A 24129-nucleotide genomic window follows, 5' to 3' on the forward strand; every position below is an offset into this window, starting at 1 on the left:
TGCATATATTTTAGTTCCTTAAACAGAATCTGAAGCAATAGAACAGAAGCAATAATCCATAATGTCATTGACTAAAACACTGGGTTGACCAAGTGCCAGAAAATTTTAATAAAAAACTCATGAAACAATCTTTGTTGAACAAGTGTTGCATACTAAGAATTGTTAAGCTTCAGGAATAAAAATGTCACTATTACTTGAAAGATGAAAAGTTAGGCTGGTCTCAGACTTATACCCTCTATATCATGGATCACCTGCAGAATATATAATGATATCTTTAGAGTTGGAAGAGAAAGATTTTTATCCAAGTATTTTGTAACCAGCCAAATTGTCATTCACCTGTGAAAGCAATTTTAAAACAATTTTGATTAGAAATTACAGAAAGTATACTACTCACATTCTCTTCCTACACAAAGTATTTGAGAAGCTACTCAAACCAATTAATAAATCAATCAACTAAAGAGAATATAAAAGGACTGATGCTGATTAATAAGAACCATTTAAATATAAACAACAACAAAAAATACATAAATACAAAGTTAAACAACTGGTTTTGCTGATATATATCCTCTAGTGCCTTTACTGCATGAGATAAGCTTTCTACATTAGTTTGATAACAGCAAGATATAAGACACTAGTGTCAATGTCATTTTCTCTCAGAAGTTCTCCAAGTCTTTTAGCATCCCCTGACACAAATGAAAACTCTGGTGCTTATCTAATTTTTGACTCTTTGTACTTATTTTTTCATTCTGTAAACAGGTTTTTTTTTAATTCTCTTCAATGCTCTAAAATTTATTAATCACACATCTAGATATAGTATGAATCATCATTCATTGATCTTACTCAGCATTTAATAAGCTCTTTCCACTTGAATGTAAGTGTTCCTCTTTGTTATAGGAAGTTTTTATTTTCTATTATTTTTAAAATAATTTTCTCACCTTCATTCTGTCCCTTGGAAATCTTAATAGTCTGAATCGCCCATCTTAGATTAATCCTTTCGTTTCTTTCCTTTTAATATTTTTGCATCTTGCTCATTTTTTGCTCTATATTTTGGATCATTAACTTCGTCTTCTAAAACTTCCACTGAAATTTTTAATTTGACAATCATTTTTAAAACCAGAAAGCTCTTTCTTATTCTCTGATTGCTCATTTTGGCTAGCCAAATTATTTTTATCTCTCCCCTCTTACCCATTTTGGTAGTTCTCCAGTTCACTACCACCTTTCTGTACTTCCCTTTTTTTTTTTTTTTTTTTATCTCTAGATTGTAAATACATGGCTAGCTTTCGCCAAGACTTGAAAGGCAGAAGTTCTTGAGACCACATAGTCCAACTAGCAATTGCAGTTATAAAGTCTTTTGGTTTTTCTGCAGCAACAATAATGGAGGCACTGATGTCTAATCCCTAGCTTTTTGAGTGATTTAAAGGGATTTCCTCTGGAAAAATCTCAGGTATGAGCAAGCAGTTTTTCCTGAGCACCTCACTTTAGGGTCAAAGTTTGATACTGTGGCCTTTCTAGACCTTCTGTGAGCAAACATATCCTATAATAAATCCCTTTATTCTTAGAACCAGTCAGAGTGATTCTCTTGTCCAATCCAATGCTGACAGATAACAAGGAGTAAACTGCTCTGTGTTCATACCTTCACTTTTTCTCCCTTTCTTCGGCACTTTTCATCCATGTTTGTTCTGCTAGCAGTTTGTCGAAATTTGCCAACTGCCCCATATTCTATTACTGTGTAAATAATTACCACAAACTTAGTGGTTTAAAATCTTTCTATTAGCTCTCAGGTCTGTAGGTCAAAAGTTGAGGCAGGCCTGAACGGGTTTTTTGATCAAGGTATAAGGCTAAAATCAAGATATTAGATAGGCTGTACTCTCATCTGGAGCTCTGGGGAAGAATCTGATTTCAACCTTATTTAGGTTGCAGGCAAATCTAGTTCCTGTTGCTATAGGTCTAAGGCGTTCATTTCCTTTTTAGCTAGTAGCCAGAAGCTGCTCTCTTCTTCCAGAGGCCCTCAGAATTCCTAGTCAAATAGCCCCCTCCATCTTAAAGGTTAACAAGTGATTCATGCTTCAATTCTGACCTCTCCTATTGTCACCAGCCAAAGAAAATTCTGTTCGATTGATTAGTTGATTCCTTAAAAGGACTTGTACAATTACATTAGGATGACTCAAATTATCTCCTTTAACTGTTAGTAACATTAATTGCATCTGTAAAGTGTTTTGGCCATGTAACATGACATATTCACAGGGGAGGAAATTACACAAAGGCAAAGGTCATTGGGGTCATTCTTAGAATTCTGCCTATCTCAGCTCTCTCTAGTTCTCTTGAATATCAGAAGTTTTAAATTTTTGTTATTATTTTCATAGGCTCTTCAGATGAAAGAGGAGCTAACATATCTACTCTGGCATCTTAAACTAAATCACACTCATAAATCACTAAGGTGTTCTAATCGCACTCACAGTGGTGTGCAAATTTATTTATATTATACTTGGATGTGCAAAAAATTGAAGTATATTTGATCCAATCACCTTTTCTAGGCGCCACTTCCCTTGATCACAAGAAAGAGTGAGGAACAATTTAGTAAACTGTAAGTTTAATCTGATTTAATAATTAAAATATTTTTACATAAATGGTATCTATTGCCAAAGAAAAATTTCACTGGACAGAATTAAACAGGCAAGAAAGACTTCATTCAAGATGACTCCAGTAGGAAAGATTGATCTCAACTGCTGAAACAAAAGGTGGAAATTTTGAAGCCTGGGGAGGGCCAGTAGAAATATACTAGAGGACAATGTGATTAGGCCATCTGTGTTTGCTAACTGGTGATTATGAAAATTAAGCTCCACACTGCCACAAAGACTGGGAGATAGCGGCAATATTTTTCTTGATGACTCTATTTCAAATTCTTGAGAAAGACATTTCTAGGCTATAAAACTGCCAAGAGACTGGAAGAAGATTTACATCTCAAAGGGGCAGAGAAAAAATTTACAATCAAAAGTTTTTTAAAGTAAATGCTCTAAGAAAAGAGAGTTCAGGAACTTAAAATTGGAAGAAACCTGTCTAAAGTTGAGACAAGCTGAGAAGAATGTTAAGGCTGCCTTAGTCACTTAAAGTTAAGGTGCTTAGCATTTCATATTTCTACCCATCTGCTATTTCTCTGCAAAAAAGGTATTTGAGTGCATGAGGAAATTAAAGTTTAAAATAACCATACATCTGATGACAAAAGATGAGGACCCTGAATTTGCACAGTGCTCCCTGGATTCTTGCTGGTCACTTCTGCACTGTGGCCAGTCTGAAGTACTCCCTGTTGGTGACCACTGAGTGGTAACTGGCCCTATCTGATTTTTTTTTTTTTTTTTAATGGAAGGTGTCACGTTGCTGCCTCCCACTGGAGTCCTTGGTTCTGTTTCCTCCAGTCTTGAAGTCTGAGTTCTGCATTCTCTTTGTCAGACACATATTGCCTTACTTTCTTGACCATTCTCTAGAAGTAAACATAAACTCCTATATTTATTGGCTATCTTTGATCCCTGAGAATCGGAGTATTACATACAGTTCACTTACCTGTCTTTCTTCCACTGGACCTCTATGCACATTGCTTATCATGTGTTAGGGCACCAAGCCAAAAGTAAGAAATCTCCACACACACACACATACCCCAGGTGTTCTCAGTTTTCCCAAATCCATTTCTTTGTTTCAATCTATCTCTCCACAAACTCCCACCCTCGCTCCAATACACACTCACTCAAATTGAGATTGGCAGTTTACTTTTTCCACAGAGTTCAGCTGCTCTTCTTCCCACCTCCTCAGGCTATTCTTCCAGACAATTCCAAGGTCCAATAGTCTAGGCCCAGGTTTTATATCTTAATCTGAAACTATGGTAATTTGTTGATTCTTGTCTTTCACAACCAAATTTATTGCTAACGGGGCTAAAAGATAATTCATGAAATGCAAAGCTTATCAATGATTTGATTCTAGCTCTAACCACTTTCCTCTTCCCTAGGGCAATATGCTTCAAAATATAGCTCGGAGGGGAACATTGTGAATTTAAGAGAGAAATTTAATTCCCTAATTTAATATTTGCAAACTATTATCCCTGTCACACATTCTTAAGAGATGAAGGAGGCATGTGGGATAGTCGCCTGGCTATAATAATGTTTTTAAAGACTTAATTGACAGATATAAAAACAAATGTCTTACAGCTAGACTGAAGTTCTGTCTAGCAATCTGTGCTTTCTCTTTTTAATTTTCATGAAAGCATGAATATTGCTGCTTTTATTGTCCCCAAACTGGAAGTTATGAACCATATTAATTTACACACAGTTATTGTGTCTTAAACATGTGACCTTTCTGAAAATGATGTTTATCACTTACACATGGAGTATCATCATCTAATTATAAGTAAAACACAACAATTTTACAAATTATTTGCTTTTATTTGTTTTTCAAAGCTCTCTTCAAGCTAATTCTTAAAGAACTCCACATACTATATAATATAAATGGAGCTATATTATACATGGAGATATATGAGATATATATTATGTATACACATATGTATATACCCATATATGAAGAGAGAGGGAGGGAGGGAATGAATGGTGGTGAATAAAGTGCCTTGACTCTGAAACCTTACTCATCTTGTTATAAAGTGTAGATTGCCATTAATTTTGAGTTTTTAATTAAACTATTAAGTGAATTCAATGTATAATTTCTTCTGGTTTCAGTATGAGGTTTTTCCTAACGTATAAAGTCTTACTTTGTAAAGTTGGAAATATAGTAGTATACATGTTAGTTATTAGTCAGAATAGGAGAGCAGAAATAAAATTTAGTAAATTAAAATTTAGGACTAAGATTGGATTGTGTTTATTTGGATATCTCATATGTGAAAGCTGTCATCACTATCATTTTCTTTCATATCATGGCCTTTTAGCCATTTTCTCTCCCGCCCTTGACATACATAATCTAGTTGTGGCTTCCACCCATGACAAAACAGGACAAATAGCCTCCAACTTTATGTTACCAAGTGGCTATTTCCTGATTCCAATTTCTTAGAGAGATTCCAATCCAGCTTCTTTACTTGACTCATAATTTATTACAGTTCTCCCCCTAGAACATAGTAACAAAGCTCATCATACACAATTTGAAGTATCGGGACAGTATTGCATACCTTGAAAATCTTATTCCTTAAATAGCGATTTGTAAATTTGGAAGGCATAGAGTCAATGGGTTCCACGCCCTCCCCTCAACATCCATCCTTACCGAAACATGCAATTTAGAGATGCTCCTCTCACTTTAAGACACTCCAGCGCGCGCGCGCGCGCACACACACACACACACACTCTCTCTCTCTCTCACACACACACACACACACACACACACACACACATTCTGATTTAAGGATCTTGCTTCCTAGGTTAGATTCCTGTCTTCTACATCTTTGATCTTCTCCCCATCGAATCGCTCAAAATATGCACATAGTAAGCAATTGGGAAATGTTTGTAAAATATTGTTGAATGTCAACAATCACTCTTGGCTTTAAGATGAAAAAAAAAAGTTAAGAAACAGGATAATTTTAGCATCCAGAGCCCAAACTGAAATCAGGTTGTACGACTGTCCTAACACACCAGAATTCAGCCGCCCTGCCTGCGAGGAACCAGCTGTAGGAACGCGAGAGATTTGACAGCTATGCCTTCGGCCGCCAGTTTTTAAATCAGCCAGTTGGTTATTGGAAACACTCCTCAGTCACGGGCTGTGCCTCAACAAGGACTGAAGGCGGGTGCCAGCTGCGAAACCGACACTCGATCGCACCTTTGTCGCCAGCTCTAACTGCGCAAGGCACTCCGGGACACCGCAGATCTGTATCACTGTCACGATGGCAACCGGCTTGCACGCGGTTGTCATGGAGACCGGCTGGCGGCTCCGAGGGCCTCGTTGAGGGGCCGCCATTGCCCACACCCAGACAGGATGCTTCGCCGAGGCTCTAAGGCCTCTGAAAGGCGAAGACACTTGAGCGACCGCCTCAGCTGTCAACAAGACCAGGCGCTGAGCAGCAGCATCTACCTCTTAAGAGAGATAGGTCCTACCGGCTTCCTGCTGAGGGAGGAGGAGCCGGAAAACAAGGATTTCCGAGTAACTAGTGCCTCTGCTCCCGCATGGACGAAAACCCCTTGGTTTCCCGCCCCCACCCCCACCTCCGCCCCCACCCCCAGCACACACACACTTTATCTAGCCCCCATCGCAAACTCTGCGGCTACTCGCTGCCGCACCCTACCCTCAAGTGTTCCGATCTCTAAGGGTGTGCAAATTGCAGACAGAAATATTTGTTATAAAAGTTATACTACTGGATTTTAGGACCCCAAATTGCATCCAACTATTGTAAGATGATGGCCCTTTTATCCTTGGGCTCGAAAAAATGAGACGTTTTATAAGAATGTGTGGTTTACGTTACGTGCGTTCTTGGATCCGTTGTTAGCAGTCACTACCTTTGTAACTCAAACGAAATGAAAATTCTAGTGTGTTTACCGTACATATTTGCTTAATATATAAAATCGGTTTTTCTTTACTCTTTAGTCACTCTCACACTATAACAAGACTCTTTTATAAAGTATTGTTTAAATGGTGGTGACTTGGAAAGGTCTTAACAATTTCTTTTAAACTTTTGCTCAAAGACCAGATATTTCATATTTGCATATTCTACTTTCACCACTCAAAAATCAGCCATCGCACTACCTCTCTTGAATTGACTTGGGAATTTCTAATTCAGTGTCATGCATTTTAAATGCTGAATATAGATTACTAACTGTACTTATTTAAGACATCCCTCTTTTACTTTGTTGCTCACAACACTTACTGTATTTTAAAATAGTTTACACTTGATGGATAAAATTAGTCTTCTTAAATAAGATTGAATAAACTTACCAATTCAAGTGCACAAAACAAATAAAACTCCAAGATGAGCTACCTTACAAAAGGTCTTTAACTTTAGTGCAAGGCAAAATTTCCTTTTAGTAAAAAATTTACAGATACTTTTAAAGCTTTTAAAATTAGATTTCTTTTCACTTATCTGAATATAGGTCACTTAGAAACAATCATAATTGACAATACAAGTTGTTAACTAAGGCAAAGATATGGAAGTGAAAAACCATATGGGTGTCAAGAATTAAGAAGTTCCAGTAATTATACTCAAACTTTTGGAATCATCTAAACTAAATTACCTCTTGAAATCTCGTTTAATCTAATTACCTATCAATTTAGTTTTACTCTAAAAATTAACTGGAGTATTTTTTAAGTATGCATTTTTCTTTTAAAGGTTTTTCTAGGAAATCCTCATGTTTGTAACTGTTCCACATTTCAGAAAGGAGGGGAACTTTGTAAGCACATATGCTGGTAAGTGACTTTGTAATGGAGATCCTACACAAAAGAGCATCTTGTTATATTATATATTTTACCTTTTTGTGGTTTGAGTATTGCAAAACTAAAGAAATTTGGTTTGGTAAAATATCAAGATAAAATGGTCATTGCTTATCAATATACTTTTAGGTATTTTATTTCATTACAAAAATTAAGATTTAAGTTGGAAAACACTATCACCTCTACATGTTCTGAATGTTAATGTTTTTATAAGAAAAAAATCGAATTTTAGATTCTCATTATGTACAAATGTGAAATCGAACTATAACACAGGAGTGAAAAAAACTTCCTGATTCACATCATTGATCATTGATAACTATGTGGTTCATTATATATATATATATATATATATATATTTAAATTTATTGTTTTCTTTTCCAATAAACATTTGACAATGAGTCTTTCAAAATAAAAGTAGGGCTTTACTGAATATTACTTTTGTCAAATATGAAATTTTTCCTCTGGTGTCAGACTCTATTTGCAAGGGAATCCCAGAAATGAAAAAAAATTTTTTTGCATTTAGTTTAATTCAATTCATTTTGTTTACCAATAAATCATTAATTATAGAAAATTCATAATCAATATTTGAGGGGAAAATATCAAACAAGAAATTAAGAAAAGAGTATTATCTCATATTTCTAATATTTTTCTTTCCAGGTTAAAAAACTGTGCATCTGTTATTGTTAATGCTTTTATTTACTAAGTTTTTTGTTGTTTCGATCAGTTTTTATTGACCATCTACTAACATGTTATTTGCTCTAGTTAATGCAAAGATATAAAATATGATCCTCTCAAAACTCATGACGTGGTTTTATTATTGTACTTAAAATAGTTTTTTTCCATTTTTAATTTATGCCAGCATCCTCAGGGCAAGGGTATTATGTTCTGATTTTTATGTAACGTAATTCTATTTTACTGTTCATTAACTATAAAATACATGGAAACATAATCCAAATATTCAACATACTGAAGTATGCTTAATATATTTAGTAAAAATAATATATGTTTTCCATTCTAAAAATAGCCATATCCTATTTTAATTGGTGACATTTGAAAATATTCTTTCTGTCACACATTAAATTGGTACATATAGGAAAACAGTCATTTGTATTCAGAAAATTACTCCATTTCTAGGAGTGGAAAACTAACAGAAAAGTTAAAGTTCATGAATACCTAAATTTGCTCACTAACCTCGCTCTACGAAGACTTTATGTCATAAAGAAATGCATGGTCTCTCTTGCAAATCTCTTTACTGCAAATGTCAGTTGTTTCCATTTTTCATAATTTCTTTCACATATGCTTATTGTAAGACATAAATTTACCTACTATTATAAAAGAAAACTGGTAAGAGTTTTAAGTTTATCCCTACACATTCAGCAATATAAATTCTATAATGCCATTCCTATTCTAAAATTAAAATGAAATAATATATCTTTTGAAGTTATGTCAAAATAAATGTTTTGTTTTTTCACTTGTGAATATTAGGATCTTGTTGAAGAAATTCAAGCTTCCAAGGAATCATGAATGTAAGTTGTATGTTTTGTTTGTTTTGTTTTGTTTTTTACTAATACGAAGTTAACAAATTTAATAATTTTTTATTTAGACAAGTTCTAAATGTAGACAGTTATTTTTCTAGACAGTTTGACAACCATTTGTAGCCCAGTTTTTTACACTTAAGACAATTAGAACATGTTTTTTTCCTATTTAATAAAAAACAAATGTAACTTTATATATCATTTTCAGATTCAGAGACAATTAATAAAAAAAGAAGTGAAAATGGCTAGTTATGAAGTAGAAAAAATCTCTCATGTGTTCTAAGATATACAGTACTTTCTATATCTAAATTATTTTAATTATGAGAAAAAAAAACATGTAATTTTTTACAGCCGAGAACTAAACATTGACATGACACATAATTTCATTCAAAAATGCTTGTGGATGAAGTTTTTATGCCAAAAAAGTATATTTTTAGAGTACAATAGTTTTTAGGTCACTACTACAATTGAGTTTAAAGCCAGGAGTACAGTTGTGTAACTTTACATTCTAGAGTCCTCAGAAATAAAAGAGAAAGAAAAATAATCTATTACAGGTCATTTAGATTTGTACATTTTGTAATAAAGATGCTGTCATTATGGAAGTGTTCCCTGAAGAACAACAACAGCATCTTAAAATTTATTAATAAATGTTTGTAATATCCATAAAGAATCAAAGTGATAATTTTCCATTTTTTTTTTTAACTTCAAAGAGTATCAGTTCTATTTAGGTGAGTTCATTTCCCCCCGGCTATTATTTATAAATAAAATCATAGTACACATTTAAAAGTTATCCTAGATAATAAATTATTAGTAGTATTTCACAGGGATTTTTTTTACTCTTTTCTCACTCTATACATTCTCTCAGAAATGTCTCCCATTTTTTATGTCTCCAGCTGTTACCTCTATACTAGTGATTTCCACATCTTATCAACAGACCAGTATTTCCAGTTACCTTCTGGGAAGCTCAATTTTGGAGGTCCTACAGGCATTTTAAATACTAAATTTCCCCTATCTGTGCTCCCTTTTTGTATTCCTTACCTCAAATATTGGCTTTCCTTCTTCTTTAGTCTCCAAAGCTGGATATCTTGGGATTCTCTGTGATTTTTCCTGTCCCATTTTCTTCTCTCATACATTTATTACTTCTTTTATAAACAAATCCCGTTAATGTTGATGTCCTACCTACTTCTCAATAGTGTCCTTATCTCACCATCCTCATTCTCACTGTTATTCAACCTCATCAGCCCTTAGTACTATATTCTTTATGGCCCCCTTGTTTCTAGCACCTGACTTTGTTGCTTATTCTTTCACACTGTAGACAAAAATTTCTGAAATGTCACTTACTCTCTACTTTATCCTCTCTTCCAGTATCTTCATAAACAATGATTAGGCTGTATGATTTCATAGATGTTTGTTTTATCTATTGCTTCATTTTATCCACCTGAAGTGAATTTTTATGTCCCCATCAAAGTCTTAGTTGTTCTCTACATTATTTCCCATGTCATTTTCTCAAGCTTCTATATACTAGGGCTGTCCAACAAAAATATAACATGAGCCACATGTGTATTTTTCTAGTAACCATACTACAAAAAGTAAAAAGAAACAAGAAATAATTTTAATAATATATTTGAATTTAACACAACATATCAAAATATTATCACGTCAACATGTAACCAGTTTAAACCTTTTGAAATATTTTAATGTTTTTTCGCACTCTCTTCAAAATGTAGTCTGACAGTGTATCAACTCAGACATTATATTTTAATTGGAAATACTTGATCTGCATTTAGACTTTATAAAATATTTAGTTAAAAATTAGATTTTCATAATGCCCAAATGTTACAAACTTATAAATTTCCCAATAATTATAGATTATTGGTTTTCCATTTAAAATTAAATGAAGCAAAATTAAAAATTCAGTTTTTTAGTCCCACTAGCCTCATTTCAAGGGCTCAGTAGTCAGATATGGCTTAATGGCTACCATATTGTACAATGCAACTCTACCCAATTATTCAACAAATATTTATTATACTGTATATTAGTCAATTAGCTTTGCTAGGTCCTTTTTATAAATTGAATCATATGAATTGCTAATATCTGATTTTTTAATCTATGAAAATAGCAATTTCACATGAATCAATTATATTGTGTTGTCCTTTATACTTGGAGACAGAAACCATGTCTTGTTCTTTTTATAAATACCAGTGTACAGTAGGGAATTTTTTAAATGTTTAAAATTAACCCTATGTATGAATTTTTAAAATTTATACCTCCTACTAAAATACAAAATTTTCCATATCTTTTATGTTTAAATTAAGTTTTAATTAGTCAAAATTGAGAAAATAAATATTTGGAGAAAGTAGAAATCTTAATGACTTTGAAATTTATCATTTAAATGGAAGCTAGAACTAATGTGTGTGAAAATTAAAGTAATTCAAAGAAAGCTATAAATGATTATTTATTAGGATTATGTAAAGTATGTACATAAATTTGGAGGAGGTGATTACTAGTAATAAAAGAGGAGTGTGCAACAAATATTTTCCAGCAAAACATAGATTTATCACCTAATAGCTTCTTTTAAATGTCTAGTAAATGCCATCTGTTCCTTTTCTAAATTAAATATTTTATGAATAAAATAAAAGCCATATTAAAGGAAAGTTTTTAAAATTCCCACCACAAATATATAATAAGCTTTTTATTTTCTATTTTCCTTTTTGATTTTGTATTTATGTGTACCTAGTAGTCTGTGGGAATTTGTGTTCCATTTTTATCATAGTGACTTTATAAATGTTTTCAATGCTATGTAATCTCTGCAATTAAAGTCATCAATGACAAATATCGATATGTAAAATTATATTAATTTCAGATGTACAACATAAGGATTTGATATTTGTATATATTACAAAACGATTACTGCAATAAGTCTAGTTAATATCTATCACTAGACATAGTTACAGTTTTTTTCTTATGATTAGAATTTTTAAGATCTCTTTTAGCAACTTTCAAATATATAGTACGATATTATTTACTATAGTCACCATGCTGTAAATTATATCCCCATTACTTATTTATTTTATAATTTAAGTATTAATATGTCTATATTTGCCACCCACATATGTTTCCAACTTGGTCTTTAAAATACCTTGGCTGATTTACAATTTCAACAATATATCAGTTTTCTGCTACTTTTGTTTTTTGGATTCATGTTTTAGGTACATTTAATTATATGTTACTTAAGTATATAATGAAAAACATGAACAATATATTTGAAAACAATAAAGATATATAGAAATATTTTGAAATGGTAATAATATTTCTATACTACAAAATAAGACCAAGTCTCACAATGTAGGAAACACAAGATACAGAGTTCATAGTAATCTATTTATATCTAAAATAAGAAAATGGTTTCCATTCTCCCATACCTCTAACGTATCCTTAAAAGATCTAGAGTGCCTTGAAATAACTTTTTTAAATACAAAAAGAAATAACATAACCAAACAAAACATACATTCTATTTATTATTGTTTATTTATTAGGTTTTATTCTATGTCTGTACCCCATTCTTATTTTAACTCACCTTTCCTTGCCTTTTTTACTATTTGCACTTCGTGTGTAAATTGTGTGAACTTTAGTTATTTATATATTAGGATAAAACTACAAACTCTACCTAAATATAGGGATTTCCTCTCTTTGCAAATGTTTTCCTAATGTCATAATTCTTTTTATATGGCTTTATTAAATTTTATTTTTTATTAAATTGTATTAGAGATTTTTTGAGTTGTTAAATCTAACCATTTTTACCTTTCATGTGTATTGTTTCAATGCTTGTCTTTCTGCCATAGTATCGATGGTCTTTGGGAGGTTGTTTCTATTGTTTTTCTATTTTATTTTTATCCTTCAGTGTGGCATCCATGTGTGGTTGTGTTGGTATAAACAGGAGATTCATATTTGGTTTAAAGTAATTAAATTATCTCCATATTGCTACCAGTTCTTTCAATAACAGTTATCGAATAGTGGTTTTATTCATCCTTTATTTCATAATGGCTATTATTTAGTGAGTTCTGTTATTTAATTTTTTTGTAATACACCATGATATCTGATCAGACGAGCTGCCTTGCTCTTCTCTATAAAAGAATATTCTTTCATAGTCTCACACATTAATTTTTCCAAATTAATTTCAGAAGAGTTTTTTCTTCCCTTTTATTATCTGATTCATGTTATACTATATATGGCCAACTTTTCTTATGTTTATGTTCAACTGTTATGTTTCTGTATTTACCCCATCTTCGAGAATCTTTGATCTCAAAAGCACAATCTTTTGTTCTTCATTTTCCTCCTCATCTTTTTAGGGAGCAGCTGTTACTATGTCTCTTTGTCAAATAGCCCTCATCCTCCAAAGTAATGGTTAATTAAAATATACCATCCTACATTCACTCACCGCTCCACCTCAGACAAGGAACAAATTCCTATATTGAAATATAACTGATGTTTTCAGTATTTTTAGGGCTTAATTAAATTTCCAGGAAATTGAGCTTTTTATTTTCTTGCAAATAATTGTTTAATCTATATGTATTAACAAATATGTAAAATGAATATCAGAACTCAAGGGAACAAATAATATCTGGTATTTAAATTATGGCATATTAAGTAGAAGGAAAGGGAAAGAAGCATAGGGGTGGGCCAGGGAACAAAGGAATCTAGGATGCCCTAATCAAAACTATATGCACTTAGAATACAATTTCTTATAAAGACAGCAGGATTGAGAAAATTCAGAATTCAAAGACTGCACATCCCAAGGGTACAGGCGATATAGTTCCTAATAGATTGTCCAGAGGAATGTCTACCAAATCTGTGAATGATGTGGCTACCGAAACACTCTTATAGAAACAAGAAACAGACAGGAAAATAGGCACAAGTAATTGAATCTTGCTTTCTTATTCATTCATTCATTTAACCAATGTTAATTACATTACTCAAATATCCCTGCTTCATCTTTATGTATTCATGTCCCTTTTTAATATTCCTGCATATTGATCCTGCTGGCCTTATAAGTGAACAGATCAAAATGTGACACATTATTATAACACTAACCTAAGGATAAACACTATCATAAAATTAATTCAGAACTCTCATAATGCACTAGTTGCACTGACTCTTTTTAGTAAGAAAAAAGAGATAGTTTCCATTCTTTTTATAAATGACTCTTATCTGACTATTTTTCTCTGAAAGGGGTACCAAATAAGTGATAAAGGTCAGCGTAATAATTTAGCCAAAAGTGTCTTTCTGACATTTGAAATAATGTGCTATCTTTTAGCACAAGTTGTTACATTTCTGTATCTCTAATTTTGCCACTGAATTTTAATGCTTTGGGATTTTTCACTAGCTGCTTTGCAGTTAGGTCTCATGGAAGGAGAAATCAGTGACTTGCTTCGGGGGATATATCGAGTTCAAACTCCCCAAAAAGGAACAGATGATGACAATGTACATATTGAAGAAGACGGATACATTAAACAGAAGGAAATTGATTCAGATGATATCTGCCCTATTTGTCAAGAAGCACTTTTAGAGAAAAAGCTTCCTGTTACCTTTTGCAGGTGATTTTGGGGGACTGGGAGGGAAAAGGGTATCTAGAAACTTACAAAAAATTCTAGTTTAATATGTTTGTAACTGATTACGTTATGAGACATGTTGATAGAGAAACAATATCTATTTAAACAATTATATTTAAATTGACCTTCTTTTGTTTCCTAACATATATGTTGTGAGAGGTCCTGTTCTTATTCTGAATATATCTAGGCTACATTTTAAAGAATGAGAATTAAAATGTAACTCCATTTTATTCCCCTTATCACTCTAAGTTATTAAAATAGAATAATTTTCATATTTTTGTTTTAACATGAATAAATGCCATGATTTAGAGTAGCTACAAAGAGTTCTCTGAAAGTAAACATTATTTTACTTTAAAATGATAAAACTTCTTCGTTTCTATTTTTAAACCTAAATAACTCAAAATTTAACACATGTTTATTGAGAGTGTCAGTCAACTATTTTTAAAGGCTCTATAAAGTTGAACTTGGAAAATATGGAAAACCATTTGCTATGGAACTTTTTCATTCTTTTTTCTCCTGATTATTTCTCAAATTTTTCTAAAATCTACATTTTAGTTTTTCATAATGCTGTTTTTATCGAGTATTTTAAAATTATTAACTATTCCCCAAAACATTATTTTTCTCAGCAGGCATTTATTGAGTACTATCACATATTGAATGATTTCTAGAAAAATAAGGCGACATCCAAGCTCTCAGTGATGCTTTTAATTTAAAAAGTAATAATTATTGTTATAATTTTCCTTTTTATTAAATCTATATGCATTCTCACTCTACAAATGAAAATTACTTTAATGACGCAAAATCTTTTACCACCATTTCATTGGCATGGGGAAATTTGTTTGGAATTCTGATGTACTAAATTAAAGATGCTAGATTAAATGAATAACATAAAATAAGGTATGTACTTATGTATGTAATCAAGCTATATCTGGTAAATCAGAATCTATTTTTATGGGAAATAAATATGGTAGCAGAGAAAAATTTATTTATGTAGGTATATATAACTGCATGTTCATATGGTAACCTTGTATTTTATTTCAAACAGGTTTGGCTGTGGCAATAGTATTCATATAAAATGCATGAAGATCTTAGCTAATTATCAGGATACAATATCAAACACTTCCATGTTGAAATGTCCTCTGTGTAGGAAAGAATTTGCACCATTAAAACTTATTTTAGAGGAATTCAAGAACTCTAGCAAACTTGTGACTTCAGCTGAGAAAGAGAGACTGGACAAACACCTTGGAATTCCCTGTAATAACTGTAAACAATTTCCAATTGAGGGGAAGTGTTATAAGTAAGTATCATCAGGAAAATTAGGAATATGTATTCTAACTTTTTTTTTTAAGTTAGGAAACTTGGAGCGTTATGGTACCAGTCATCTAGACTGTGTTCTTTCTTTCCTCCTTTATATAGTGTATTTGCCTTAGTTGATGGCTGCTTGTTTAGAATTTACAGACTGGTGATCTATGTCAGCCTAGTACCTCAGAATTGCAAATGTTTTGTTTTCTTCACTTACACAAGGGAATTGACTTTGCACTCCAGTCTAGATTGAGTCTGAAGTAGCATCCTGTCCTGGAAGTTCTGGACATAGACTTTGTTGATTTGCCCTAGATGAGTTTCCAAGCTCAGAGCCCTTGCTAGATGGACTTCTACCCTCTCTAATTTTCTTTGAACCACTAGTGAATTCATTGCCCTAAACTCCCAGGATTGAGCTAAAGGGACATCGACTAGATTGACTGAATGTTTGAGTCCCCCAGATTGCAGTAAGTGCATGTTTTGTTTTCTTTTGTATCTTATACCTCAACAAGAAGATATTTATTAGAGAAAACAATTTCCATTACTTTTGTGACTAATCTTTAAACATAAAACATCAATTAATTTCTCTACTCAGGAAATTGCACTTTCTTAATTAAAATTTTAGGTTAAATGTATGTTAAGAAGAAAATGTTTTGTTTAATCTTAATTTTTTTTCTAGAATGCATAAGTTTACATTTCGGTCTTCCCAGAATTACACTGAGTTCAATTATTTTTTAAAACCCTCTTATAAAACCATAAAAATATTTTTTATCACCCCAAACAGTGAATGATGCCTTTCTCCTTTGAATTCTTTTAGTTCTTTCTTTATTCTATGTAACACCTAGAAGAAAATCAACTGTATCACCATTAGCAGAAGTCCTTATTGGAACACAGCTAACTTGAGAAGGCTACAAAGGAACATTTTCACTTGTGGAAGAAGGGCAGAATTTTTATTTAAGATTTGTATTAAAATATAGCTAACACACAGTATTGTATTAGTTTCAGGTACACACCATAGTTATTCAACATTTATATACCTAAAGAAATGATCACCATGATATGTCCAGCAATCATCTGACACTGTACAATGCTATCACATTATTATTAACTGTATTCCCTGTGCTGTACATTACATCCCCATATTTTATTTGTTTTATACCTAGAAATCTGAACTTCTTATTCCACTTCATCTTTCCCCCCCTTTTTAAGTTTTTCATTTACAATTAACATTTAATATTTTATATTAGTTTCGGGTGTAGAGCATAATGGTTAGAAATTTATGTAATTTATGAAGTAATTCCCCTGATTAGTACCCACCTGGTACCATATATAGTAATTATCATATTATTGACTATATTCCCTATGCTTTACTTTACATCCCCATGACTATTTTGTAACTACCAATTTGTACTTATTAATCAACAAAGGCATAATTTTTACAGAGGTTTAGCAGGAGGTATTCAGTTAGTTTTAGGAATGTTGGCTAAAGAGGGTTCTAAAAAAATGAAAGTCTTGGTATGTGGTATTAGCAGCCATTGTTTGCGCAATTGATATTTTTTCAAGAGGTTTGGATAAGAACAACAAGGGGCTAAGGTAACACGAGGAAAGGGGGGTTGTGAAGAACAGCTGTGGAGGACAAGGGTATATGAAAGCCACAGTGTAAAATTCTCGGTTCTTATAGTCATGGGTTCCTCACATGGTTAATATGTGGCTTTAGCAGATTATCTCAATTCTTGCTTTTAAGTATTTTGTTGATGACAGTATACTCCTCTGTCACTCTGAGCTTTCTGGCTGCTCTCTCGGTTTTCATGGATGCTGCTTCTTCTACCCCTCAATATAGACATTTCCCACTGTACTGCTCCCAGCCTGCTGCTCTGAACTCTCCTCTGAGAACAACTTCTCTTTGAATTTGGCTCACAATTATCCATGTCTCTATCAATCCTTTTTTAAAAATTAAAAAATGAATTTCTAACATTTATGACTTTCCCACCTTCCATTCCCTCAAATACTAACATTTCAGTCATTAGTTTAAAAAATTAATTCCAATAGTTTTTGGAAAAGATAGAGTAGAAAACAAGATAAACTTAGAAAACTTTTCAGTTTCTTAGAGTTTCACAATATAGCTACATATCTTTTTAAGTTAACTCTAAAAATAACATAATGTGTTAAAATATAAAAATGCTTAACTTTTGCTAGCCCAGCATAATTTGATGCACTGAATTAAGTGCATCACTGCTCTGATCGATTGATGTTAATTATTAAGAATCTTCTCTGTGTGTATAAATAGTAATAATAAATAAATTAGCACTTGCTGCTTCTAAGATGTCTTAAGGACATATTTTCTCAGATTTCTCATAGAAATAGTCTTCTAAATCTTAGATAACTTGACTAATAAAATAAATTTATTTGCTCAGAACATGATTTTATTGATGAGCATTGCTGCAAGAAAATTAAAATTCTTTGCTTGTGGCAAAATGTTCATAAATGATATAAGTTTGAGATTAAGCTTTTATGAAAAGTGAAGTTTGTTTTAAATTTGTCAATAGTTTTGATATATATATTTATATTGATATTTTATTGATATATATATATACATACCTTTTCCAATTTTGTGAGTAAAGAGAAGAAATAAAATATAATTCCTGTATTCAAGATGTATTTTTCTAAGTATAACTCTAACATTTATGAAACAATTTGAAAATACTGGATAATCAAATGATAGACTAATATAGGCTGTATATTCTAGGGGAATTTAGAGGAAAAGATAAATAAAAGCTAAAGTACTCCAGGAAGACATCATGGAAGGGATGTGTGGTAGGCAAAATAACACCCTCACAAATATGTCCATATCCTCATTCCTGGAACCACTATATCTGGGCTCAGTATAATCCCAAGGGTTCTTAAAGTAGAAGAGGAAAACAAAGAGAATCAGAGGGAAATGTGACCATGTAAAAAAGGCACAGAGAGATGCCACATTGCTTGCTTTTAGAATGGAGGAAAGGGTCACAAGCTAAGCTAAAGAAGGGGAGGACAACATGAGAAAGGCAAGGAAAGAGATCTTCTCAAGACCATCCAAAAAGAAATGCAGCATTGCAAACCTCTTCATTTGAGCCCATTGAGACCCATGTCCAGCTTCTGTCTTACAAAAACAATAAAATAATAAATAGTATTGTTTAAGATGTCAAATTTGATGTACCTTTTGACAGTAGAGGAAACTAATACAGGATAATAATTAACATGGGCCTCGTCATATATGTATAGTTCCCAGGGAAGTTTGGCCAGAAATTTTCATCAAAACACATCAAAATAATTTGATTTTTTTCTTGTATGTTTTGGTGTTTTGTATTTTTAGGTGTACCCAATGTATAGAATTTCACTTATGCCAGGAATGTTTTGATAGCTGCTGCCATCATTGTCACCCATTTACTTTTCGTGAGGTATAGTATCCATCTTGAATTTCGTATAGTGTTTGTATTTGTCCTATTGTAAATTTAAGTAAAATAAATATAAGAATAATAAGAATAAGTAACGTTCTGGAATAGAGTTAACTGAGTTTTAATAACAATCAAAGACCATAGTTTTTGAAGAACGCTTTTTCACAGGGACATACAAGACAATCCATTCTTACATTGGTAATTTATAAAATCCAACACAATAACAAACATCTGATAGCATTTTACATAAATCATAAGGACAGCCATCAACCCTTAAAATTCATTTTTAAAAAAGACATTACAAATTGACTTGCTACAGTATTATGTTATTGATATGCAGCCTATTAATTTTAATTCACAAAATAAAAATTTCCATGATTTACAAAGTAATATTTACTTTTTACCTATTGCAGAAGAGAAATCAAAGATGGAAATCACTAGAAAAAAGATCAGATGAACTTGTAAAATACATAGATGTTAAAAATGAGATAGAAGAAAAGATGCCACATTTTCAAGAAAAGCAAGGGTGAGATTCTCAGTAAAATTTACAGTTCTTGTATGACTTAGGAAACATAATTTTTTAGTTAGATAAATTTTATTCATTCCTTTATTCAATAAATATATATTGAAGACTTATTATATACTAGGTGACATTATATTATGCAAGTGAAGAACAAGGCTCTTGAGTCAGACTGCCTAAATCCAGTCCTAGTACTACCACAAGCTGGCTGTGTGACTTTGGGGCTAGTTTACTTCTCTCTGCCTCATTTTATCCAACTTTAAAATAGGAATAATTATAACACCAGCCTCACAGGAATTTTGTGAGTATGAAATGAATAAATACACACAGTAAATATTCAAATAATGTTATCTATAATTATTATCAATTCTACCAGAGATTATACTAGATAATAGGGATATAGCAATTTCCTCAGTAAGTAAATGATCATCTAAATAAATGTAAAACTAAAACTGACATAAATTATATTAAAAAAAATACAGGGTGATTTGAGATTTGCTTTGAAGTAATTGAGAAGGAAGAATGAAGTCTCTCTTGCCCCATTCCCCCCTTCTCCACACCAAGGAGGAAGAGTACTGAGCGAATCGATTGCATTTCAGAACACAGACTGGGCATTTACTAGTGGGCAGGCCTCTAGACCTTTTGTCGTACTCTTTGTAAATTAAAGAAAATTAAAGTTGCTGTTTATTATTAACATGTTAGGCATATTATAAAATATATATACAAAATATCATTTTTAAAGGATGGGCTAAAATTGAAATAAATTTTAAAAAATAGTTTTAGTAAATTAACCAAACAAAAATTGTGCTTGTTCATATGTATATGAACAAGCACTATATATATATATATATATATATATATATATATATATATATATATATGCATGTTACTATCCAACCCAGTGGATATTTAGCCTATGCCCTGTGGAGCTGTTGTGGAGCATTTTATACCTTATAGATATAAAAAGCCTATACAAAGACTCTTCACCTCCTTTTCTCTCGACCCTGGCTAGGTATCACACTTCAACCTATTAGAATGACAAATTGTATAACTAAGGGTTTAGGAGATTTGGCTGGGAGGCAAGATAACATTGGGGGTAGAAGGACATTCTAGGCAGAGAAAGTGTAACAAATAAAAGGAATTTCAAGATTTTAAGAGCATGGTTAACCTAAAAGAATAAAAATACTTGGTTTTTTTTTTTTTAGTGGACAATTACATGACCTTGATAAAAGCAGTTTTTGTAGCATGATGGAAGTACATCTGTGGAATAATGAGAAGTATGAGCTTTTCTGAAAAATATATATGAACTTTTTCTGAATGACTTTTGAACAATAGGAATGCATCTAATCTTTTGAGCAAGCTTTTGTTTTTAAATGTTTGTTTTCTCTGTCTTATCAGTTGCTAATGGCATCAAATAGCAGTTAATTTGCATTGTATGATCTTAATTATGGCAGTTGGTGCTTTTAGAGTCATAATAACATGGTCGAACAATACTGACAATGTAAGTATATACTGCAAGGGAAAATGAGTTTTTTCATGTATTATGATCAACCAATTTATCATAGTAGCCTGGAATATTTAATGTGGCTTGCTGTGAACTTTACTTCCTACAAGATGGCAGAGTAAATTGTGTTATATTTTTCTAAAAACAAGCCTAAGTGTTGGCTTAGACTAAAATAACTTGAATATATCAAAATTTTGTTCCGTTTCATTGACATTAAAAAATACGAATCAAAAAAAATTTCAGGTAAGTATTTTTATTTTAAATGACTAAATTTGTTGTGTTATGAAATCAATGTTCAGGATCAACATAGTAGTTTTTAAACATTATAATGTATGAGATTTATTATCTTTAGTTCAAGAAAACAGTGGGTTCCTTTGCATTATTTATATCGAGGTTTTTACCTACACTATTGATTACTTCCTGATCTGTAATCGCATATGAACATTCATGTCTCTGCTTGCTCCCATTCAGCCAGGTACACACCCCAAAACCCGTGGTAAAGTCACTGCCTCTCTTACTGATCACAAAGAATAGTAAGCTGCTTGCTCCAGGCTACCAGTGTCGCCTTTGTTTGAAGGAATTTTGTCTTGGTCAATACACAAGATTGCTACCATGTTCTCACAAGGTAGAAGTCATATTATTTTAGTTTGACTTTCTCTGTAGGGCCAGTTTTCACAAATGACATGACAATTTAGATCTCTCGTTTCACTTTTTAGTTATGTGCAGAAATGTTCACATTGAACAGTATATGCAGAGGAGCTGCAGCAGAAACTATTGAAAAGGCAGCTTTACCCCCTTAAGTGTGGATTCTTATTGATTAGAACTCATTTCTGTATATACCATCTAGGAAAGATAAAATGGCCCTTGAAGTTAGATGACTTTATCTAGTTATCTATAAAAAGAAAAAGCTTAAGAATACTAACTTTTTAATGTATTTTTGTGATTCTTTGGATGAGACATATGCTTAATTTGATATAGTCAATTATTATTTCAAATGAACTCACTGAAATCAAAGTCTAATATTATTTGATTACTATGTAGTTGGTAACAGGGTTTTTAATGAAATCAAGTAATCTCAATAAAAAAACATGTATAGTTTTAGAGTCACCCTTACTTAAAATTAAAATGTTTAATAGTTTTTCTTCTCAAGAATGTGATTTATTATTTTATATGCTACCCATCCTCAGATCAATTTTCAGTTCTATTTGGTTATGACTTTTTTTATCATTTATTTTTATTCATTAGCAATAATAAAATTAATAGTTTGAATAAGCAATTAGTTTTTAATGAAACTACAAAAATGATATCCATAGAAGATTTTCCATTTTAATGTTGAAAGTGGACATTAGTCCATAATCAATTAGATTTTTAATATTTCAAAATATTTTCATAAAACTTGGTAAATTATAATTACTTTCCATTTTTGCTAGCTTTAATAGTAATAATGAAACTTGAAAAATTTTGAATAGATAATATACATTATGCACAAGATATTCTTATCCCTGATTAATTTCTAACCCTTTTTGTTTTTAAGTTTCATAGGAAATGTATTGACAGTTGGTTATTCCACAAGTGCAATTCCTGCCCTGTTGATGGACAAGTTATATATAACCCATTAATCTGGAAAGATACAGCAGTGAATGGACATATACATCAGTCTGTTTCGAACACAGACACCATTCATCTGTCAAAACAGGAAGAACCAGGACTTTTTATTCCTGGTACTGGATTAATCTTAAAACAAAATAGGCCTGGAATTTTACCCAGCATACCTCATCATAATTCTGAAAAGTTGAATACACCTCAAAGTTCAACAGATACCTATCAAAATAAAACAACAGATGATCTCTGCTCTATCAATTTAGATGATTCAAATTCAAGAAAACTAATCTATGAATATAAAATTAGCCAACATTTCCCTAGGTATCTTCAAGATTTACCCACTGGATCCTTTGGAAAAATATCATCTCAAACATTTCTTCCTTCTATTGCTCACAAGAATATTATATGTCCCACTGGGATGGAAAGCCCATGTATCAATGAAAATTACCACACTGATCAAAGCCAGAAGATGACCAAAGGCTGTAAACCTATTAACCACAATCAAAAGAAGATTCTTGGTACTAAAATAAGAGAGGAAAACAGTAGATCAAATACTTTACTTCCAGAAGACTTAAACCTTATTGTGAATTGGGGTACAACAAAACTTAGTTTGTCTAAAAGGTATAATAACTGTATGGGGAAAATTAGGCAAAAAAATAGTCATCTATCAAGAAGGCCTATATCTCACCCTTTAAATACAAAAACTGAGCTATCTTTAATATTGAAAGGAGTTCAGTTATGAAAATATATTTTTGACTAATATTGGCACTTTTAAATATTTGGATATTGAACATAAAATGTTTTATTTGTAGAACATAAAAAACACTATATACTCTTGATAAATGTGTATCAAATTCTCTGTTCATTTTGCCTACTTGTCTATGAATAACTAACTACACTTAAAGGAAATTACCCTGACTCCTTATAAAACTGAAAGCATTATATGTCTTGAGGAGTATGTTCAGGATTTATGAATTATGAATAATTTCTAGAACTTTTATATCCTATTTTATACTGATTACAGTAATTATTAATTAAGGATTAAGATTTTTCTTGCATTGAATCACTGTTTTTAAACATTCCACTTGATAACATATAACATGCTGGGATTCTTTCTAAGTACTTGTGTGTTTTTTACATTAACTTATAGTGGTAATCACCACAAACCTACAAGAAAATCCTGGTGGTTTTCTTATTTCCTTAGTTTTCTTATACATAAAAT

The 24129-nt window shown here is 31.8% G+C and overlaps 1 protein-coding gene across 1 annotated transcript; it reads left to right on the plus strand.

Annotated features, from left to right (window-relative positions):
* Positions 1-5933: 5933 nt before the first annotated feature.
* Positions 5934-23811, plus strand: ZSWIM2 (zinc finger SWIM-type containing 2). The gene is made up of 9 exons (XM_016154499.2): positions 5934-6123; positions 7304-7380; positions 8890-8930; positions 14323-14533; positions 15594-15845; positions 19200-19284; positions 19695-19807; positions 21777-21930; positions 22840-23811. The coding sequence occupies exons 1-9, from the start codon at positions 5959-5961 to the stop codon at positions 23647-23649; spliced, it is 1908 nt and encodes a 635-aa protein (XP_016009985.1). The 5' UTR covers positions 5934-5958; the 3' UTR covers positions 23650-23811.
* The last annotated feature ends 318 nt before the right edge of the window (positions 23812-24129 follow it).

The sequence above is a fragment of the Rousettus aegyptiacus genome, unplaced genomic scaffold (genome assembly GCF_014176215.1).
Source record: "Rousettus aegyptiacus isolate mRouAeg1 unplaced genomic scaffold, mRouAeg1.p scaffold_m13_p_2, whole genome shotgun sequence".
Classification (NCBI taxonomy): domain Eukaryota; kingdom Metazoa; phylum Chordata; class Mammalia; order Chiroptera; family Pteropodidae; genus Rousettus; species Rousettus aegyptiacus.

What these genes read in the sequence shown, in the direction of transcription:
- ZSWIM2 (XM_016154499.2), top strand. Translation starts at nt 5,959, where the DNA reads ATGCTTCGCCGAGGCTCTAAGGCCTCTGAAAGGCGAAGACACTTGAGC. An exon ending in ACCCATTTACTTTTCGTGAG is followed by an intron (nt 19,285 to 19,694) that starts GTATAGTATCCA and finishes TACCTATTGCAG; the next exon opens with AAGAGAAATCAAAGATGGAA. An exon ending in CATTTTCAAGAAAAGCAAGG is followed by an intron (nt 19,808 to 21,776) that starts GTGAGATTCTCA and finishes GCTCCCATTCAG; the next exon opens with CCAGGTACACACCCCAAAAC.